The sequence below is a fragment of the Lichenostomus cassidix genome, unplaced genomic scaffold (assembly GCF_008360975.1).
Source record: "Lichenostomus cassidix isolate B80296 unplaced genomic scaffold, HeHo_3.0 HiC_scaffold_39, whole genome shotgun sequence".
In the NCBI taxonomy this organism is placed as follows: Eukaryota; Metazoa; Chordata; class Aves; order Passeriformes; family Meliphagidae; genus Lichenostomus; species Lichenostomus cassidix.
Window position 1 is genome coordinate 466,525 of NW_028147446.1, and position 22,195 is coordinate 488,719.

Below are 22,195 nucleotides of genomic sequence, written 5' to 3' on the forward strand. Positions count from 1 at the left end.
TCCAGCAGCCCCCAGCTCCGCGTGGAGCCAGCAGGACGTGGAGCTGCAGCTCCGCTCCCGGCCCGGAGCTCCGGCCTCACCTCGGCCCTGGCGCGGAGCTGTCCCTCGCGCTCCCGCAGGCGCTGCTCCGCGCGGAGAACCTTCTCCTTCTCCAGCCGCAGCTCCCGCCGCGCCTCCTCCAGCTCCTCCCTGTCCCTCGCCAGCTGCTCCTCCTTGGATCTCAGCTCTCGGCTGCGGAACTTCAGCTCCGCTTGCTCCTGGGAGGGCGTGGGGACAGCAGTGTCACCCGAGGTGTCACACCTTCCCGAGGGACAGCCCCACCCGGCTGGGCTCGGGGACCTTGGCCAGGCTCCGCAGGGCCGACTCCGCGCTCAGGGCTCGCTCCTCGCCGCGCTCCTCCCGCTCCTGGCTGCGCCGCTCCCGCGCGTGGAGCTCTGCCCAGGCCGCCGCCAGCCGCCTCCGCTCCTCGGAGCGATCGCGGAGCTCCGCGCGCTGCTCCTCCAGCCACGCGGCCTGCGCGACGGGGACAGCTCCGAGCTCCGGGCTCTGCTTCCCGCGGGGTTTCCCTGTCCTGGCCCAGTCCAAGCCCTTTTCCCAGTCCCACTCCTACCCTACCCCATTTCCAAGCCCTTTTCCCAGTTCTCCTCCCATCCAGTCCCATTCCAAACCCTTTTCCTAGTCCCATCCCCATCCTGGCCCATTCCAAGCTCTTTTCTCAGCCCCATTCCAAACCCTTTTCCTAGTCCCATTCCCATCCTGGCCCATTCCAAACCCTTTTCCCAGTCCCATCCCCACCCAGTCCCATTCCAAGCCCTTTTCCCAGCCCCATTCCAAGTCCTTTTCCCAGTTTTTCTCCTATCCTGGCCCATTCCAAGCCCTTTTCCCAGTTTTTCTCCCATCCAGTCCCATTCCAAGCCCTTTTCCCAGTCCCATTCCAAACCCTTTTCCCAGTTTTTCTCCCACCCAGTCCCATTCCAAACCCTTTTCTCAGCCCCATTCCTATCCAGTCCCATTCCAAGCTCTTTTCCTAGTCCCATCCCAATCCCTTTTCCCAGTTTTTCTCCCATCCAGTCCCAGTCCAAGCCCTTTTCCCAGTTTTTCTCCTATCCTGGGCCATTCCAAACCCTTTTCTCAGCCCCATTCCTATCCAATCCCATCCCAAGCCCTCTTCCTAGTCCCATCCCAATCTCTTTTCCCAGTTTTTCTCCCATCCTGGCCCATTCCAAACCCTTTTCCCAGTCCCATTCCCATCCTGGCCCATTCCAAACCCTTTTCCCAGTTCCATCCCAATCCCTTTTCCCAGTTTTTCTCCCATCCAGTCCCATCCCAAGCCCTTTTCCCAGCCCAGTTCCCCCAGTGGCTCCAATCCCCATCCCAGTCTCTCCCAGAGGCCATTCCAGCCCCCAAATCCCGGAATTCCGTGGGAATCCACCCTGGATCTGCGTTCCCGCTGACCTTGGCCTGCTCCAGCGCGGCTCTCTCGGCGGTCAGCAGCTCAGCGGTCAGCCGGCGCTGCTCGCCCAGCGCGTCCCGCAGACACTCTGCCCGGCGGCGCTCAGCCGCGGCCTGGCGGCGCTCCTGCGGCCGGACAGCGGCTTAGGGACCACACGGGGACAGGGACAGGGACATGGGACAGGGACAGGGACAGGGACATGGACAGGGACACGGGACAGGGACACGGGACAGGGACAGGCAGCTTAGGGACTGGAGAGGGACAGGGACATAGACATGGGACAGGGACAGGGACATGGGACAGGGACATGGACAGGGACACAGTGGCTTAGGGACCGCACGGGGATAGGGATATGGGACAGGTGGCTTAGGGACTGGACAGGGACAGGGACACGGACAGGGACATGGACAGGGACATGGACAGGGACATGGGACAGGGACACGGCGGCTTAGGGACCGGACATGGACAGGGACACAGAGAGGGACACGGAGAGGGACATGGGACACGAACAGGGACAGAGACACAGTGGCTTAGGGACTGGACAGGGACATGGGACAGGGACACAGACAGGGGACAGGGACACGGACATAGGCAGGGACACAGTGGCTTAGGGACCACACAGGGACAGGGACATGGGACACGGACAGGGACAGGTGGCTTAGGGACTGGACAGGGACATGGACATGGACAGGGACACGGACACAGGACAAGGACATGGACAGGGACACGGACATGGGACTGGACAGGGGGCAGGGACAGGGACGGGGACATGGGACAGGGACACGGACAGGGACATGGCGGCTTAGGGACCGGACAGGGACATGGACATGGGACAGGGACACGGACAGGGACACAGTGGCTTAGGGACCACACAGGGACAGGGACATGGGACAGGGACATGGTGGCTTAGGGACTGGACAGGGACGTGGACAGGGACGTGGACAGGGCAGCGTAGGGACCAGACAGGGACATGGGACACGGACACGGATTTGGGACACAGACATAAGTCGTGGACATGGACACAGGACAAGGATATGGACATGGGACTGGATAGGGGGCAGGGACATGGACACGGGAGATGGACACGGGGCGTGGAGATGGACACGGACACAGACATGGGATACAGACATGGGACATGGAAACGGACATGGGACATGGACATGGGACGAGGACACGGGACTGGGACACAGACATGGGACACAGATGCAGGGCGTGGACACGGGACACGGACATGGGACATAGACACGGGACATGGACACGGGGCGTGGACACGGACAGGGACATGATCATGGCACACAGACATGGGACAGGGACATGGACAGGGGACATGGACACAGAGACGAGGCATGGACGTGGACAAGGGACACGGGACATGGACACAGACATGGACACTGACATGGGACATAGACACGTGACAGGGACATGGACACAGGACAGTGAGATGGACAAGGACACAGATATGGGACAGGGACATGTGACATACACATGGACACGGACACAGGAGGGACAGGCAGGGAGCCTCTCCTGCCGGGAAGGGACACGGACACGGCTGTGGGACAGGGACAGGGACAGGGACAGGGACACGGCCACAGCCCCAGCTCTGCTCTGGCCCTCACCTGCTCCAGGAGCTGCTCCTGCTCTCCCAGCCTGATCTCCAGGTCAGCCACAGCCTGCTGCAGCCGGCTCTGCTCCTGCTCTGCATCCTGCTGCAGCTGCTGCAGCCTGGCCTGGAGCGCTGAGAGAGAGCCCTGGATGGGGGAGCTGGGATCCTCCATCCATGAAAACCCCATGGAAAACCCCAGGGAACACTCCATAGAAAACCCATGGAAAACACCACAGAAAATCCCATGGAAAACCTCGTGGAAAACCCCATTGGAAAATCCCATGGAAAACCCCATAGAAAACCCAATGGAAAACCACATGGAAAAACCCATTGGAAAACCTCATGGAAAACTCCATTGGAAAACCCCACAATAAACTCAGTGGAAAACCACATAGAAAAACCCATTGGAAACCCTCTTGGAAAACCCCATAGGAAACCCCCTTGGAAACCCCACTGGAAAATCCCACAGAAAACCCATTGGGAAACCCCACTGGAAAACCCCCTTAGAAAATCCATGGAAAACCCCATGGAAAACCCCATAGAAAACCCATTGGGAAACCCCATTGGAAAACCCCATGGGAAACCCCACGGAAAACATCATTGGAAAACCCCATGGGAAACCCCATTGGAAAATCCCATGGAACACCCCATAGATAACCCCACTGGAAAACCCCATTGGAAACCCCATAGAAAACCCAATGGAAAATCCCATGGAAAACCCCATTGGAAAACCCCATGGAAAACCCCATGGAACACCCCATGGAAAATTCCATTGGAAACCCCATGGAAAACACCATGGAAAACACCATTGGAAAATCCCATTGGAAAACCCCATGGAAAACCTCGTGGAAAATCCCATAGGAAACCCCATGGGAAACCACATGGGAAACACCATTGGAAACCCCACTGGAAAACAAAATGGAAAACTCCATAGGGAAACCCCAAGGAAAAACCCATAGGAAACCCCATGGGAAACATCATTGGAAAACCCGTTGGAAAAGCCCATGGAAAACTCCATGGAAAACCCCATTGGAAACCCCATAGAAAACCCCTTGGGAAACCCCACTGGAAAATCCCATAGAAAACCCCTTGGGAAACCCCACTGGAAAATCCCATAGAAAACCCATTGGGAAACCCCACTGGAAAACCCCATGGGAAACCCCCTTGGAAACCCCATAGAAAAACCCATAGAAAACATTGGAAAACCCAATGGAAAACCGCATGGAAAACCCCATAGAAAACCCCATTGGAAAACCACATGGAAAACTCCATTGGAAAACCTCATAGAAAATTCAGTGGAAAACCACATGGAAAACCCCATGGGAAACCACATTGCAAAATCCCATAGAAAACCCCTTGGGGAAACCCCATTGGAAAACCCCCTTAGCAAATCCATGGGAAACCCTATGAAAAATCCCACAGGAAAACCCCATTGGAAAACCCCATGATCCTCTGGATCCCACGGGTCGGAGCAGAGGGTCCCATGGAATTCTGCACCAGGAGGGAATTTACCTGCGAGCTGCTCGTCCTGCTGCTGGGATCTGGGGTGATCCTGGGATCTGGGGTGATCCTGGGATCTGGGGTGATCCCAGGATTTGGGGTGATCCCAGGATTTGGGGTGATCCCGGGATTTGGGGTGATCCTGGGTCATCTCCTGGCTCCGGGATGGGATTTCAGCTCTCTCCTGCTGCTCCTCCACCTTCCCCTGCCTCCTGCCCAGGAAGATCCCAGCATTCCCAGTGATCCCAGGGGAACTGGGAGCAGCAGGATCCAACACCTCCTGCTCTGCTGGGCACAGAAAACGGGATAAATCCATGGGAAATGGGATAAATCCATGGGAAATGGGATCCCTTACCTGTGGGAGCTCCCCGGGACATCCAGGCCCTGCTGCTGCCTCTGGAGATGCTCCAGGATCTCTCCCTGCTGCTCCCGCTCCACCTCCAGCGCCCGCAGCTGCAGGAATGAGGATGGAGCTCCGTCAGACACCTCTGGTCTCCCAGAGCTGCTGGGATGGGGATGGAGCTCCATCAGCCACCTCCAGTCTCTCCTGGAGCTCCGGAGCTGCTGGGATGAGGATGGAGCTCCAACAGCCACCTCCAGCCTCTCCTGGAGCTGCTGGCATGAGGATGGAGCTGCCAGGATGGGGATGGAGCTCCATCAGCCACCTCCAGCCTCTCCCAGAGCTCCAGGATGAACACGGAGCTCCATCAGCCACCTCCAGCCTCTCCTGGAGCTCCGGGATGAGGATGGAGCTCCCACAGCCACCTCTGGTCTCCTGGAGCTCCATCAGCCACCTCCAGCCTCTCCCAGAGCTGCTGGGATGAGGATGGAGCTCCAACAGCCAGCTCCAGCGCCCAGAGCTGCTGGGATGGAGATGGAGCTCCAACAGCCACCTCCAGCCTCTCCTGGAGCTCTGGAGCTGCTGGGATGGAGATGGAGCTCCCTCAGCCACCTCCAGCCTGTCCTGCAGCTCCAGAGCTGCTGGGATGGGGATGGAGCTCCATCAGCCACTTCTGGCCTCCCGGAACTGCCGGGATGAGGATGGAGCTCCATCAGCCACCTCCAGCCTCTCCTGGAGCTCTGGAGCTGCTGGGATGAAGATGGAGCTCCCACAGCCACCTCTGGTCTCCTGGAGCTCCATCAGCCACCTCCAGCCTCTGCTGGAGCTGCCAGGATGAGGATGGAGCTCCCTCAGCCACCTCCAGCGCCCAGAACTGCTGGGATGGGGATGGAGCTCTGACAGCCACCTCCAACCTCTCCTGGAGCTCTGGAGCTGCCAGGATGAGGATGGAGCTCCCACAGCCACCTCTGGTCTTCTGGAGCTCCATCAGCCACCTCCAGTCTCTCCTGGAGCTCTAGGATGAGGATGGAGCTCCCACAGCCACCTCCAGCGCCCAGAGCTGCTGGGATGGAGATGGAGCTCCAACAGCCACCTCCAACCCCTCCCAGAGCTCTCTCAGCCACCTCCAGCCTCTCCTGGAGCTGCTGGGATGGGGATGGAGCTCCAACAGCCACCTCCAACCTCTCCTGGAGCTGCTCAGAGCAGGGACACAGCCCCTCCTCCTGCCCTAGGGACCCTCAGGTGACCCCAGGTGACACCACGGGTGACCCCAGGTGAGCCCCTCAGTTCCCACCTGGTTTTCCAGCTCTTCCACCCGGGCCTGGAGGCTGAGCAGGGTGATCCCACAGCTGGGACGCTCCTGGCGTGGGTGGGATTGGAGAATTTGGGAATCCTCCTGGCATGGATGGGACTGGAGAGCTTGGGAATCATGGTGTGGATGGGATTGGAGAGTTCTGGAATCCTCCTGGTGTGGATGGGATGGGAGAGTTCTGGAATCATCCTGGTGTGGGTGGGACTGGAAAGTTCTGGAATCCTCCTGGCGTGGATGGGATTGGAAAATTTGGGAATCGTCCTGGCGTGGGTGGGATTGGAAAGTTCTGGAATCCTGGTGTGGATGGGATTGGAAAGTTCTGGAATCATCCTGGTGTGGATGGGATTGGAAAGTTCTGGAATCCTCCTGGTGTGGGTGGGATTGGAAAGTTCTGGAATCCTGGTGTGTGTGTGTGTGTGTGTGTGTGTGTGTGTGTGTGTGTGTGTGTGTGTGTGTGTGTGTGTGTGTGTGTGTGTGTGTGTGTGTGTGTGTGTGTGTGTGTGTGTGTGAATGTGTGTGTGTGTGTGTGTGTGTGTGTGTGTGTGTGTGTGTGTGTGTGTGTGTGTGTGTGTGTGTGTGTGTGTGTGTGTGTGTGTGTGTGTGTGTGTGTGTGTGTGTGTGTGTGTGTGTGTGTGTGTGTGTGTGTGTGTGTGTGTGTCTGGTGTGGATGGGATTGGAGTGTTCTGGAATCCTGGTGTGGGTGGGACTGGAAAGTTCTGGAATCCTCCTGGCGGGGCTGGGACGGCAGAGCTCCTGGATCCTCCTGGTGCTTCTGGGCTGGGAAAGCTGCTGGAGCCTCCGGGCAGAGCCAGGGCGGGAGAGCTCGGCCAGTCTCCTGGTGGGGATAGTGGGATAAATCCATGAAAATGAGACAGATCCATGGGGAATGAGACAGATCCACAGGAAATGGGATAGATCCATGGGGAATGGGATAAATCCATGGGGAATGGGATAAGGGGATAACGGGATAATAATGGGATAATGGGATAACGGGGTAACGGGGTAACGGGGTAATGGGATAATGGGATGACGGGATAATGGGATAATGGGATGGGATAACGGGATGGATTGGGATGGGATAATGGGATAATGGGATAATGGGATGGATTGGAATGGGATAATGGGATAAGGGGATAATGGGATAAGGGGATAATGGGATAAGGGGATAAGGGGATAAGGGGATAATGGGATGGAATCCATGGGATGAGATCCATGGGATAATGGGATGGGGTGGGATGGGATGATGGGAAAATGGGATAATGAGATAATGGAATGTGATAATGGGATAATGGGATGGATTGGGATGGGATAACAGGATAATGGGATCCATGGGATAATGGGATAATGGGATGATGGGATGGATTGGGATGGGATAACGGGATAATGGGATGGAATCCATGGGGTGAGTTCCATGGGATAATGGGATGGGATGGGATGGGATGATGGGATAATGGGATGAGATAATGGGATAATGGGATAATGGGATAAGGGGAGAATGGGATGGAATCCATGGGATAATGGGATAATGGGATGGAATCCATGGGATGAGATCCATGGGATAACGGGATAACGGGATAATGGGACAGGGTAAGATCCATGGGATGGGATTCGGTGGGGTGGGATCCATGGGATGGCAGAACTCCCGGATTCCTGCCCTGTCCCGGGAATGCTGACCCAGGCCCAGCCCCTTCCCCATTCCCAAGGGATCCCCAGGGACACCTCCCTGTCCCTGGCCCTGTCCCTGTCCCTGCCCAGGACCCACCTGAGCAGGTGCAGCAGGATCCGGAACCTCCTGTTCTGCTGGGCAGGGGAAATGGGATAAATCATGGGAAATGGGATAAATCTGTAATTTAGGGTGGGCAGCAGGAACCATCCTGTGGATCCCATCCCATTATCCCATCCCATGGATCCAATCCACCCATCCCATTATCCCATCCCACCATCCCATCCTATCCTATTATCCCATCCCATCCCATCCCATCCCATCCCATCCCATCCCATCCCATCATCCCATCCCATTCCATGGATGCCATCCCATCCCACTATCCCATGATCCCATTATCCCATCCCACCCCATCCCATCATCCCATCCCATTATCCCATTATCCCATGGCTCCCATTATCTCATCCCATTATCTCATCATCCCATCATCCCATTATCCCATTATCTCATCCCATTATCCCATTATCCCATTATCTCATCATCCCATTATCTCATCCCATTATCTCATCATCCCATTATCCCATTATCCCATCCCATTATCCCATTATCCCACTATCTCATTGTCTCATCCCATTATCCAATCATCCCATCCCATTATCCCATCCCACTATACCAACATCCCATCATCCCATTATCCCATTATCCCATCCCACCCCATCCATCCCATTATCCCATTATCTCATCCTATTATCCCATTATCTCATCCCACTATACCATCCCATTATCCCATTATCCCATCATCCCATTATCCCATCCCATCCCACTATACCATCCCATTATTCCATTATGCCATCCCATTATCCCGTTATCCTATTATCCCATCATCCCATTATCCCATCCCACTATACCATCCCATTATCCCATTATCCCATTTTCCCATTATCCCATCCCACCATCCCATCCCATCCCATCCCATCCCATCCCATGGACCCCATTCCATCCCATTATCCCATTATCCCATCATCCCATTATCCCACTATCCCATTTTCCCATTATCCCATTATCCCATGCCATCCCCAGGTGTCCCCAGGTGACCCCAGCAGGCCTCACCTGGTGTCCCCTGCCTGCAGGGCTTTGTCCCGCCGGGGAGCTCCAGCCTGGATGGGGAAAGGAATGCCACAGGGAATGAGGAGGGGTGGGACCTGCCTCAACCTGGCCCTGTCACCTGTGTCACCTGTGCCATGTCACCTGTGCCACCTGTGCTGTGTCACCTGTGTCACCTGTGCCGTGTCACCTGTGTCACCTGTGCTGTGTCACCTGTGTCACCTGTGTCACCTGTGCTGTGTCACCTGTGCTGTGCCACCTGTGTCACCTGTGCCATGTCACCTGTGCCACCTGTGCCACCTGTGCCGTGTCACCTGTGCCACCTGTGCCACCTGTGCTGTGTCACCTGTGTCACCTGTGTCACCTGTGCTGTGTCACCTGTGTCACCTATGTCACCTGTGTCACCTGTGCTGTGCCACCTGTGCTGTGTAACCTGTGCCACCTGTGCTATGTCACCTGTGTCACCTGTGTCACCTGTGCCACCTGTGCTGTGTCATCTGTGCCACCTGTGCTATGTCACCTGTGCAGTGTCACCTGTACCATGTCACCTGTGCTGTGCCACCTGTCCCATGTCACCTGTGCCACCTGTGCTGTCACCTGTACTGTGTCACCTGTGTCACCTGTGTCACCTGTCCCATGTCACCTGTGCTGTATCACCTGCGCTGTGTCACCTGTACCATGTCACCTGTGCTGTCACCTGTCCAACCTGTCCTGTCACCTGTCCCATCTTATCTGTGTCACCTGCCCCACGCTACCTGTGTTGTGTCACCTATGTCACCTGTCCTGTATCACCTGTCCCATGTCAACTGTATCACCTGTGCTGTATCCCCTGTGCTGTGTCACCTGTGTCACCTGTGCTGTGTCACCTGTGCTGTCACCTGTCCAACCTGTCCTGTGTCACCTGTCCCACCCCACCTCTCCCATGTCACCTGTGCCACCTGTGCTGTGTCACCTGTCTCCCATGTCACCTGTGCTGTGTCACCTGTCCAACCTGTCCTGTGTCACCTGTCCCATGTCACCTGTGCCACCTGTGCCATGTCACCTGTCCCATGTCACCTGTCCCCTCTCACACCTCCATCCTGGATGTCCCCTGAGGATGTCACCAGGTGCCACCTGTGCCCCAGGTGAGCTGAGCCAGGGCAGCCACTGCCCGGGAAGAGCTCAGGTGGGGGAAATCTGGGACAGGGACAGTCCATGTCACACCTGGGGGCATCTGGGGACACCTGGGGACACCTGGGGACACGGACATCACCTGGGGACACCCCAGGCTGGGAACCGCGGCCCAACCCCAAATCCCAGGTGGGATTTCCCGGGCAATCCTTTACCTGCCGGGCTCAGGTGGCTCTGCCCGCCCTGCCGGGCTGTTCGGGAATTCCCGGGAATTCCTCTCCGCAGCCTTTCCCCGCCATTCCCGGGATTCCCGGGATTCCCGCGATCGTTTCCGCGCCAGGGCAGCGCCGAGCCAGCCGGGATCCTCCTGCCCTGGGGGGTCAGCGGCTGATCCTACAGGGAGAGCCTCCTGCTGCGATCCCAGTCCTGGGAAATCCTTGTCCTTCTGTCCTAATCCCGGGAAATCCTCCTGCTGCGATCCCAGTCCTGGGAAATCCTTGTCCTTCTGTCCTAATCCTGGGAAATCCTCTTGCTGCGATCCCAATCCTGGGAAATCCTTGTTCTTTGATCCCGATCCTGGGAAATCCTCCTGCTGCGATCCCAGTCCTGGGAAATCCTTGTCCTTCTGTCCCAATCCTGGGAAATCCTTGTTCTTTGATCCCAATCCCAGGAAATCCTTGTCCTTCTGTCCTAATCCCGGGAAATCCTCATCCTTCAATCCCAATCCTGGGAAATCCTTTTTCTTCTGTCCCAGTCCTGGGAAATCCTTGTCCTTCGATCCCAATCCCAGAAGATCCTTATCTTTTGATCCCAATCCTGGGATATCCTCATCCTTCAATCCCAATCCCAGGAAATCCTTTTTCTTTGATACCAAATCTGGGAAATCCACTTCCTTTGATCCCAATTCTGGGAAATCTTTTTTCTTCGATCCCAATCCTGGGAAATCCTCATCCTTGGATCCCAATCCCGGGAAATCCTCATCCTTCACCAATTCTGGGAAATCTTTGTTCTTCTGTCTAATCATGAAATCCTCGTTCTTGATCCCAATCCCAGGAAATCCTTTTTCTTTGATACCAAATCCAGAAAATCCTCTTCCTTTGATCCTGGTCTGGAAATCCTTTTTCTTTGACCCCAATCTGGGAAATCCTCATCCTTGGATCCCAATCCCAGGAAATCATCCTTCAGCCCCAGCCAGGCGGCCGGAGGAACGGAAGCTGCTGGCAGCTGGGAACCTGCCGGAGAGGGACACTGGGGACACTGGGGACACTGGGAGGGGGACACTGGGGACATTGGGGATAGCTGGGGACATGGGGGACATCTGGGACACTGGGGACATGGGGACACTGGGGGCATGGGGACATTGGGGATAGCTGGGGACACTGGGGACATTGAGGACATTTGGGCGTAGGAGACACTGAGTGAGCAGGGGACACTGGGGACACTGGGGTGGGGGCATTGGGGACATCAGGGACATTGGGGACATTGGGGATTGGGGGACACTGGGGACATTGGGGGTGGGACATTGAGGGTGAGCAGGGACACGGGGACACTGGGGATATGGGTGGGCTGGGGACATTGGGGACACTAGGGACATTGGGGACATTTGGGCGTTGGAGACACTGAGGGGTGAGCAGGGGACACTGGGGACAGTGGGGATATGGGGACAGTGGGGCTCTGGGGATATTGGGGCATCAGGGACATTAGGGGCACTGGGGACATTGGGGCATTGGAGACACTGAGGACTGGGGGCAGGGGGACACTGGGACACTGGGGTGTGGGGGGGTGGGGGGGTTGGTTGGGGGTGGGTGGGGGTGTGTGGTGTTGGGGGGGTGGTGGGGGTGGGGTGGGGGGGGGTGGGGGGGGGGTGGGTGTGGGTTGGGGTGGGGGGGGGTGGGGTTGGGGGGTGGGGTGGGGTGGGGGGGGGGGGGGGGGGATTGGGGACACTGGGGGCTGGACTGGGGGCATTGGGGACACTGGGGACATGGGCAGGCAGGGGACACTGGGTACAGTGGGGCATTGGGGACATGGGGTTGGGTGGGGTTGGGGTTGGGTGGGGTGGGGTTGGGGTTGGGGTTGGGGTTGGGGACACTGGGGCATTGGGGACATTGGGGACACTGGGGACACTGGGGCATTGGGGATACTGGGGACTGGACAGGGGGCATTGGGGACACTGGGGACAGGCAGGCAGGGGACATTCCCCCCTGGGTACCTCGGCCGTCTCCGCCCAGCCCCCGAGGCCACCGAGGGCTCGTAGGATCCGAAGGAAAATTCCGGAACATCCCGAGCTGCGGCCGGTCCTGCCGGGAGAACGGGAGAGTGACAATTCTGATGGGATTGTCCCTCTGGGAAAAAAATCCTTGGGAATTCCTGATGGGATTGACCATCTGGGGAATCCTGTTGGAATTCCTGATGGGATTGACCATCTGGGGAATCCTGTTGGAATTCCTGATGGGATTGACCATCTGGAAAATCCTCCCTGGGAATTCCTGATGGGATTGTCCTTCTGGGAAACATTCTCTTGGAATTCCCAATGGGATTGACCCTCTGGAAAACATTCTCGTGGAATTCCTGACGGGATTGTGCTTCTGGGAAAAAACTCCTTGGGAATTCCTGATGGGATTGAGCCTCTGGGAAAAAACTGTTGGAATTCCTGATGGGATTGATCCTCTGGAAAATCCTCCCTGGGAATTCCCAATGGGATTGTCCCTCTGGGAAAATCCTCCCTGGGAATTCCTGATGGGATTGACCCTTCTGGGAAATCCTCCCTGGGAATTCCTGATGGGATTGAGCCTCTGGGAAAAAAGCTGTTGGAATTTCTGATGGGACTGTCCCTCTGGGAAATCCTCCCTGGGAATTCCCAACGGGATTGTCCTTCTGGGAAAAAACTGTTGGAATTCCTGATGGGATTGACCCTCTGGAAAACATTCTCTTGGAATTCCTGATGCGACCCTCTGGAAAATATTCTCTCGGAATTTCTGATGGAATTGAGCCTCTGGAAGACCCTCTGATGGAATTCCTGATGGGATTGTCCTCCTGGGAAAAACCTCCCTGGGAATTCCTGATGGGATTGACCCTCTGGAAAAACCTGCTGGAATTCCTGATGGGATTGAGCCTCTGGGAAAAACCTTTGTTGGAAATCCCGATGGGATTGTCCCTCTGGGAAAAAACTGCTGGAATTCCCGATGGGATTCTCCTTCTGGGGAATCCTCCCTGGGAATTCCTGACGGGATTGTCCTTCTAGGAAAAAACTGTTGGAATTCCTGATGGGATTGATCCTCTGGGAAATCCTCCCTGGGAATTCCTGACAGAATTGTCCTTCTGGGAAAAAACTCCCTGGGAATTCCCAATGGGATTGTCCCTCTGGGAAACCCTCTGCTGGAATTCCCGAAGGGATTTTCCCTGCGGAAATACTTCCCATGGAATCCTCACCCCGGCCGTGCTCACCTGGCTGCTCCCGGACTTTGGGATCCATCCCAAATTCCATCATTCCTGGCTGCTCCTGGTTTTTGGGATCCGGCTGGAATTCCGCCTTTCCCGCAGTTTTCCCCGCAGATCCTCCTCCCAGCAGCTTCTGGAGCCCCTGCCTGGTGGGGTGGCACAGAGGTGACACTGGTGTCCCCCTGTCCCTGTCCCCATCCCGCTGTCCCCCTGTCCCTGTCCTTATCCCACTGTCCCCAGCTGCCTGTCCCCTGTCCCTGTCCCCAGCCCGCTGTCCCCCTGTTGCTGTCCCCCTTTCGCTGTCCCCACCCCACTGTCCCCGTCCCTGTCCTCACCCTGCTGTCCCCGTCACTGTCCCTCTGTCGCCGTCCCCACCCCGCTGTCCCTGTCGCTGTCCCCACCCCACTGTCCCCCTGTCCTTGTCTTCTCCCCGCTGTCCCCACCCCGCTGTCGCTGTCCCCCTGTCCCTGTCCCCCTGTCCCCATCCCCACCCTGCTGTCCCCTCCTCACCCCGCTGTCCCTGTCCCCGTCCCCACCCTGTTGTCTTCACCCCACTGTCCCCTGTTGCTGTCCCCACCCCTCTGCCGCTGTCCCCACCCCGGGGTCCCTGTCCCCCTGTCCCCATCCCGCTGTCCCTGTCGCTGTCCCCACCCCGCTGTCCCTATCCCCATCCTGCTGTCCTGCTGTCCCCACCCCGCTGTCCCTGTTGCTGTCCCCACGCCTCTGTCCCCATCCCCCTGTCCCCACCCCGCTGTCCCTGTCCCCCTGTCCCTGTCCCCACCCTGCTGTCCCCCTGTCCCTGTCCCCTCTGTCCCCCTGTCCCTGTCCCTCACCCCCTGTCCCTCGCGGCTCCCTCGGCGCTGCCCAGTCCCAGGGCATCCATCATGTCATCCACGTCGTCCCCAAAGGTGACATCGGGGTGTAGCGGGGCTGCAGCTGGGGGGATGGCAGCGATGGCATCTGGGACATGTCCAGGTGTCACTGACGGGATTGGGGACATCCCTGGGTGTCACCAGCTCTGGGACAGCTCCAGGTGTCACCGAAGGAACTGGGGACGTCCCTGGGTGTCACTGATAGAACTGGGGACATGTCCGGGTGTCACCAACAGGACTGGGGACATGTCCAGGTGTCACCAGCTCTGGGACATGTCCAGGTGTCACCGATGGGATTGGGGACATGTCCAGGTGTCACCAGCTCTGGGACATGTCCAGGTGTCACCAATGGGATTGGGGACATCCCTGGCTGTCACCAGCTCTGGGACATGTCCAGATGTCACAACAGTGCTGGGGACGTCTCCAGGTGTCACCAGCACTGGGACATGTCCAGGTGTCACCAATGGGACTGGGGACCTGTCGAGGTGTCACCAGCACTGGGACATCTCTAGGTGTCACCTACTGGCTCTAGGACATCCCTGGGTGTCACCAGCACTGGGACATCTCTAGGTGTCACTGACGGGATTGGGGACATCTCTAGGTGTCACCTACTGGCTCTGGGATGTGTCTGGGTGTCACCAGCTCTGGGACAGCTCCAGGTGTCACCAACAGGATTGGGGACATGTCCGGGTGTCACCAGCTCTGGGACAGCTCAGGTGTCACCAAAGGGATTGGGGACATCCCAAGGGGTCACTGACGGAACTAGGGACATGTCCAGGTGTCATCAGCACTGGGACATCTCTAGGTGTCACTGACAGGATTGGGGACATCGCCAGGTGTCACCAACTATGGGACATCTTTAGGTGTCACCAACAGGACTGGGGACATGTCCAGCTGTCACCAGCTCTGGAACATCTCCAGGCATCACCAATGGGATTGGGGACATCTCCAGGTGTCACTAACTGTGGGACATGTCGAGGTGTCACCAGCACTGGGACATCTCTAGGTGTCACCCACTGGCTCTGGGACATCTCTGGGTGTCACCAGCACCTGGACAGCCCTGGGTGTCACCAAATCTGGGATGTCCCTGAGTGTCACTGACTGGATCTGGGACATCTCTGAATGTCACCAATGCTGAGATATCTCTGGGTGTCACCAGCTGGACTGGGGACAGCTCCAGGTGTCACCAAACGGCTCTGGGACATCCCTGGGTGTCACCAATTGGATTTGGGACATCTCCAGGTGTCACCAACTCTGGGACATCCCTGAATGTCACAAACTCGGGGACAGCTCCAGGTGTCACCAGCCAGCTCTGGGACATTCCTGTGTAACTGGCTGGGGAATCTCCAGGTGTCACCAGGCGGCTCTGGGACATCCCTGGATGTCACCAATTGGATTTGGGACAGCTCAAGGTGTCACCAACGTTGGGTTGTGTCACAAACTCTGGGACAGCTCCAGATGTCACCAACCAGCTCTGGGACATTGGGGTTGTGGTGGGGTTGTGTTGGGTGTGTTTGGTTTGGTTGGTGTTTGGGTTGGGTGTTGGGTTTGGTGTTGGTTGGGTTTGTTGGGGTTTGGGTGTCACCAAACGGCTCTGGGACATCCCTGGATGTCACCAATTGGATTTGGGACATCTCAAGGTGTCACCAACTCTGGGACAGCTCCAGGTGTCACCAGCCAGCTCTGGGACATTCAGGTGTCACCAGGTGTCCCCAGCCCTGGCCATCTCCGTGTCCCCATGTCCCCCTCACCGCTGTCCCTGCTCCGTCCCGCTTTGTCCCCAGAGCTGTCCCCAAGCTCCTCCTCCGGGTTTGGCTTTTCCAGGGAATCTCTGGGATTTGGGAATTCCCCTGGAGGACAAGGAGGGAAAATCAGAGATCCCACTGGGGCTGAGGGGATTCAGGGAGAGGGGCTGGGGAACAGGGGATGGGGTTTGAGAACATGGGAATGGGGTTTGATCCTATGGGAATGGGGTTTTGATCCTATGGGAATGGGGTTTGATCTCACGGGAACGGGTTTGAAAGGAACACGGAATGGGTTTTGGTCCCACAGGAATGGGGTTTGGTTTCATGAGAACAGCTCTGATTCCATGGGAATGGCTGCAAAGGGAACAAGGAATGGGGTTTGGTGCCATGGAATGGGGTTTGATCCTATGGGAATGGGTCTGAAAGGAACAGGGAATGGGTTTGATCCTATGGGAATGGGTTTGATCCTATGGAATGGGGTTTGATCCCACGGGAATGGGGTTTGATCGGAACAGGGAATGGGGTTTGAATATATGGGAATAGGGTTTGATCCTATGGGATTGGGTTTGATCTCATGGGAATTGGGGTTTGATCCCATGGGAATGGGGTTTGATCCTACGGGAATGGGTTTGATCCTATGGGAATAGGGTTTGAAAGGAACAGGGAATGGGGTTTGATCCTATGGGAATGGGGTTTGATCTCATAGGAATGGGTTTGAAAGGAACAGGGAATGGGGTTTGATCCTATGGGAATGGGTTTGATCCTATGGGATGGGGTTTGATATAATGGAATGGGCTTGATCCTATAGGAATGGGGTTTGATCCTATGGGAAGGGGTTTGAAAGGAACAGAGAATGGGGTTTGGTCCTATGGGAATGGGGTTTGATCCCATGGAATAGGGTTTGAATATATGGGAATAGGGTTTGATCCCATGGGAATGGGGTTTGATCCTATGGGAATGGGGTTTTGATCCCATGGAATGGGGTTTGAATATATGGGAATGGGGTTTGAATATATGGGAATGGGGTTTGATCCCATGGAATGGGGTTTGATCCTGTGGGAATGGGGTTTGAAAGGAACAGGCAATGGGGTTTGGTCCCACGGAATGGGGTTGGATTCCAAGGGAATGGCTGCAAAGGGAACAAGGAATGGGGTTTGAATATATGGGAATAGGGTTTGATCCTATGGGATTGGGTTTGGTCTCATGGGAATGGGGTTTGATCCTATAGGAATGGGGTTTGATCCCATGGAATGGCATCTGATCCCACGGGAATGGGGTTTGATCTCATGGGAATGGGTTTGATCCCATGGAATGGGGTTTGGTTTCATGGGAATGGGGTTGGATTCCAAGGGAATGGCTGCAAAGGGAACAAGGAATGGGGTTTGATCCCATGGGAATGGGTTTGAAAGGAACCAGGAATGGGTTTGATCCCATGGGAATGGGGTTTGAATATATGGGAATAGGGTTTGATCCTATGGGATGGGGTTTGATATAATGGAATGGGCTTGATCCTATAGGAATGGGGTTTGATCCTATGGGAAGGGGTTTGAAAGGAACAGAGAATGGGGTTTGGTCCTATGGGAATGGGGTTTGATCCCATGGAATAGGGTTTGAATATATGGGAATAGGGTTTGATCCCATGGGAATGGGGTTTGATCCTATGGGAATGGGGTTTTGATCCCATGGAATGGGGTTTGAATATATGGGAATGGGGTTTGAATATATGGGAATGGGGTTTGATCCCATGGAATGGGGTTTGATCCTGTGGGAATGGGGTTTGAAAGGAACAGGCAATGGGGTTTGGTCCCACGGAATGGGGTTGGATTCCAAGGGAATGGCTGCAAAGGGAACAAGGAATGGGGTTTGAATATATGGGAATAGGGTTTGATCCTATGGGATTGGGTTTGGTCTCATGGGAATGGGGTTTGATCCTATAGGAATGGGGTTTGATCCCATGGAATGGCATCTGATCCCACGGGAATGGGGTTTGATCTCATGGGAATGGGTTTGATCCCATGGAATGGGGTTTGGTTTCATGGGAATGGGGTTGGATTCCAAGGGAATGGCTGCAAAGGGAACAAGGAATGGGGTTTGATCCCATGGGAATGGGTTTGAAAGGAACCAGGAATGGGTTTGATCCCATGGGAATGGGGTTTGAATATATGGGAATAGGGTTTGATCCTATGGGAATGGGTTTGATATAATGGAATGGGCTTGATCCTATAGGAATGGGGTTTGATCCTATGGGAACAGGTTTGAAAGGAACAGAGAATGGGGTTTGGTCCTATGGGAATGGGGTTTGATCCCATAGGAATGGGTTTGATCCCATGGAATGGGGTTTGAAAGGAACAGGGAATGGGTTTGATCCTATGAGGATGGGGTTTGATTCCACGGAATGGGGTTTGATCCCATGGGAATGGGGTTTAATTCCATGGAATGGGGTTTGATCCTATGGGAATAGGGTTTGAAAGGAACAGGGAATGGGGTTTGATTCCATGGAATGGGGTTTGAATATATGGGAATGGGTTTGGTCCCATGGGAATGGGTTTGATCCTATGGAAATGGGTCTGAAAGGAACAGGGAATGGGTTTAATCCCATGGGAATGGGGTTTGATCTCATGGGAACGGGTTTGAAAGGAACAGGGAATGGGTTTTGGTCCCACAGGAATGGGGTTTGGTTTCATGGGAACAGCTCTGATTCCATGGGAATGGCTGCAAAGGGAACAAGGAATGGGGTTTGGTGCCATGGAATGGGGTTTGATCCTATGGGAATGGGTCTGAAAGGAACAGGGAATGGGTTTGATCCTATGGAATGGGGTTTGATCCCATGGAATGGGTCTGATCCCACAGGAATGGGGTCTGATCCCACGGGAATGGGGTTTGATCACATGGAATGGGGTTTGATCGGAACAGGGAATGGGTTTGATCCTATGGAATGGGGTTTGATCCCATGGGATGGGTCTGATCCCACAGGAACAGGGTCAGGAACAGTCCATCCCACGGAACGGGGTCTGCTCCCAAACACCAATCAGAACTCCCTGTACCTTTTCGGGGCTCCAACCCCTTCCCGGGGTGTTTCCCTGGCCTGGAGCCGGCTCTGGCCATTCCCAGGATTTCTGCGTCCAGCTCATCGAGGTCATCCTGGTCATCCAGGCCATCCTGGTCATCCACCTGGCCGGGGGGAGCTGCTGCCTCACCTGCCGCACAGGTGAGATTCCCAAAACCCTCGGGAATTCTGCCCGTGCTCACCTGCGCCGCTTCCACCTTCTCCGCCGGGAATTTCCCGTTTTCCGATGGGAATTTCCTGTTTTCCGACAAGAATTTCCTGTTTTCTACTGGGAATTTCCCATTTTCCGCCGGGAATTTCCCGTTTTCCGATGGGAATTTCCTGTTTTCCGGCAAGAATTTCCTGGTTTTGGACAGGAATTTCCTGTTTTCCGCCAGGAATTTCCCGTTTTCTACTGGGAATTTCCTGTTTTCCACCGGGAATTTCCTGTTTTCTGATGGGAATTTCCCATTTTCCGCCGGGAATTTCCTGTTTTCCAAGGGGAATTCCCTGTTTTTGGACAGGAATTTCCCGTTTTCCGCCAGGAATTTCCCGTTTTCTACTGGGAATTTCCTGTTTTCCACCGGGAATTTCCTGTTTTCTCCTGGAAATTTCCCGTTTTCCGCCAGAATTTTCCCATTTTCCGCCGGGAATTTCCCATTTTCTCCTGGAAATTTCCCGTTTTCTGACAGGAATTTCCCTCTGGAATCCTCATCCAACCCCCACCTGTGCACAGCCCAGGTGAGGAGAGCTGCAGGTGCTCCCAGGTGGGAACACCTGGAGTGATGAGGTTCACCCAGGGATGGGAAGGGCTGAGGGGATCAGAGGAGAGCTCACCTGGGCTCACCTGTGGGATTTGGGGGACAGGGAGAGCTCACCTGGGCTCACCTGGGGGATTTGGGGGGATGGGGAGAGCTCACCTGTGGGATTTGGGGGGACAGGGATAGCTCACCTGTGGCTCACCTGCAGGAAAGGATCCTGGGAGCTGCGGGAAGGTGAGGCTGGAGGCTCCTCTGGAAAGGAGGGAGGAGTCAGGGATGGACATGGAGCCAGGTGGGAATGGGGGATTCTCTCCAGGTGATTCCCAACAGGTGATCCCATCCAGGTGATCCCAGGGCAGAGGATTCCCTCCAGGTGATTCCCAACAGGTGATTCCCTCCGGGTGATTCCACCCAGGTGATTCTCAGCAGATCCCTTCCAGGTGATTCCAAGGCAGAGGATTCCCCCCAGGTGATCCCATCCAGGTGATCCCATCCAGGTGATCCCAGGGCAGGTGATTCCCCCCAGGTGATTCCCCCCAGGTGATCCCATCCAGGTGATTCCCCCCAGGTGATCCCAGGGCAGGGGATTCCCCCCAGGTGATTCCCAACAGGTGATCCCATCCAGGTGATCCCCACTTTACCGTCAGATCCCAGGAGGTCTCCCAGCACATCCTCAATGGGATCTGCAGCAGGACAAAGCCCAGGTGAGCCCAGGTGAGCTCCCCTCCCCAGACAGGTGGGAAAAGCTCCTGGTTTTAACCTGAACATTCCCTGTCCCACCTGCCCTGCTCCACCCCGGCACTGCCAGGGAGCCAGGAGCCCCGGAGAGCAGGTGGGGACAGGTGGGGACAGGTGAGGGGATGGGGACAGGTGAGGGTGATGGGGACAGGTGGGGACAGGGATAGGTGGGGACAGGTGAGCACAAGTGGGTACAGGTGAGGACAGGTGAGGAGGATGGGGACAGGTGAGCACAGGTGGGGACAGGTGAGGACAGGTGGGGACAGGTGAGGGGGATGGGAACAGGTGGGGACAGGTGAGGGGGATGGGGACAGGTGGGGACAGGTGAGGGGGATGGGGACAGGTGGGGACAGGTGAGGGCGATGGAGACAGCTGAGGACAGGTGAGGACAATGGGGACAGGTGAGGTGCTCACCTGACAACCTGCCTCGGGCCTTGGCAGCCTGTGGAGAAACACAAATTGTTTTGGGAGAAATGAACACACCTGGATTTCCCCACACACTAGAGCCAGGTTAATGAATTCTACCTGGATCCCAGCACAGTCACACCCACCTGGATCCCACCTGGATCGCAGTCCATCCCACCTGGATCCCACCTGGATCCCAGCCCAGCCACACTCACCTGGATCTGAGTCCATTCCACCTGCATTGTACCTGGATCCCACCTGGATCCCAGTCCATCCCACCTGGATTGTACCTGAATCCCAGTCCATCCTCACCTGGATCCCAGTCCATCCCACTCATCCCACCTGGATCCTAACTCATCCCAGCCCATCCTACCTGGATTCCCAGCGCAGTCACACTCTCTTGGATCCCACCTGGATCTCTGTCCATCCCACCTGGATCTTACCTGCATTCCAGTCTATCCTGCCTGGATCCCCACTCATCCCACCTGGATCCCCACTCATCCCACCTGGATCCCAGCCCAGTCCCACTCACCTGGATCCTAGCCCATCCCACCTGGATTGTACCTGGATCCCACCTGGATCTCAGTCCATCCCACCTGGATTCTACCTACATCCCAGCCCATCCCACCTGCATACCACCTGGATCCCAGCACAGTCACACTCACCTGGATCCCAGTCAATCCCACCTGGATTCTACCTGGATCCCCACCCACCCCACCTGGATTCCAGCTCATCCCACCTGGATCCCAGCACAGTCACACTCACCTGGATCCCACCTGCACCCCAGCCCATCCCACCTGGATCTCCACCCATCCCATCCCCACCCGCTCACCATGGCACTCCCAGCCCGTCCACGATCCCCCGATGATCCCCAGATGATCCCCAGGTGATCCCAGGTGCAGCTCCGGCAGGATCAGCTCCGCACCGGCCGCACACCTGAAGGCAGCAAGAGGTTCTGGGGGAGTCCGAGGGCTTCCCTCCGGTTCGGGGGTCCCGAGGGTCCCGGGGCTCTCCCGGTTCTTCCCTCCCGAGGGTCCCGGCGCTCCCCCGGCCCTTCTCTCCGGTTCAGGGGGTCCCGGAGCTCCCCGGTTCTTCCCTCCGGTTT

General features: G+C 56.3%; 4 protein-coding genes across 9 annotated transcripts in view; 1 reads left to right on the forward strand and 3 right to left on the reverse strand.

Annotated features, from left to right (window-relative positions):
- LOC146422609 (uncharacterized) overlaps positions 1–11,109 on the reverse strand; it is a 12,095-nt gene extending 986 nt beyond the window's left edge. The window contains exons 1-11 of the mRNA XM_085045753.1: positions 10,301–11,109; positions 8,982–9,028; positions 7,971–8,008; positions 6,873–7,043; positions 6,191–6,256; positions 4,912–5,009; positions 4,569–4,768; positions 3,070–3,188; positions 1,456–1,578; positions 340–513; positions 10–257 (exon numbers count right to left, since the gene is read on the reverse strand). Of these exons, the coding sequence (XP_084901879.1) occupies positions 10–257; positions 340–513; positions 1,456–1,578; positions 3,070–3,188; positions 4,569–4,768; positions 4,912–5,009; positions 6,191–6,256; positions 6,873–7,043; positions 7,971–8,008; positions 8,982–9,028; positions 10,301–11,109 (2,093 nt within the window). The remainder of the gene's footprint in view (positions 1–9; positions 258–339; positions 514–1,455; positions 1,579–3,069; positions 3,189–4,568; positions 4,769–4,911; positions 5,010–6,190; positions 6,257–6,872; positions 7,044–7,970; positions 8,009–8,981; positions 9,029–10,300) is intronic.
- LOC146422606 (adhesion G protein-coupled receptor L1-like) overlaps positions 1–22,195 on the forward strand; it is a 186,512-nt gene that overhangs the window by 110,962 nt on the left and 53,355 nt on the right. The gene's annotated exons all lie outside the window — the stretch shown is intronic.
- LOC146422608 (ubiquitin-like protein 5) overlaps positions 1–22,195 on the reverse strand; it is a 39,489-nt gene that overhangs the window by 6,414 nt on the left and 10,880 nt on the right. The gene's annotated exons all lie outside the window — the stretch shown is intronic.
- On the reverse strand, positions 11,260–21,894 carry LOC146422610 (uncharacterized). The gene is made up of 12 exons (XM_085045755.1): positions 21,830–21,894; positions 21,644–21,665; positions 21,100–21,268; positions 20,589–20,630; positions 20,139–20,199; positions 19,390–19,528; positions 19,185–19,311; positions 16,147–16,245; positions 14,357–14,483; positions 13,530–13,669; positions 12,295–12,382; positions 11,260–11,317 (listed from the first exon to the last, which is right to left on the reverse strand). Exons 7-12 carry the CDS (start codon positions 19,243–19,245, stop codon positions 11,260–11,262), a joined length of 573 nt encoding a protein of 190 aa, XP_084901881.1. The 5' UTR covers positions 19,246–19,311; positions 19,390–19,528; positions 20,139–20,199; positions 20,589–20,630; positions 21,100–21,268; positions 21,644–21,665; positions 21,830–21,894.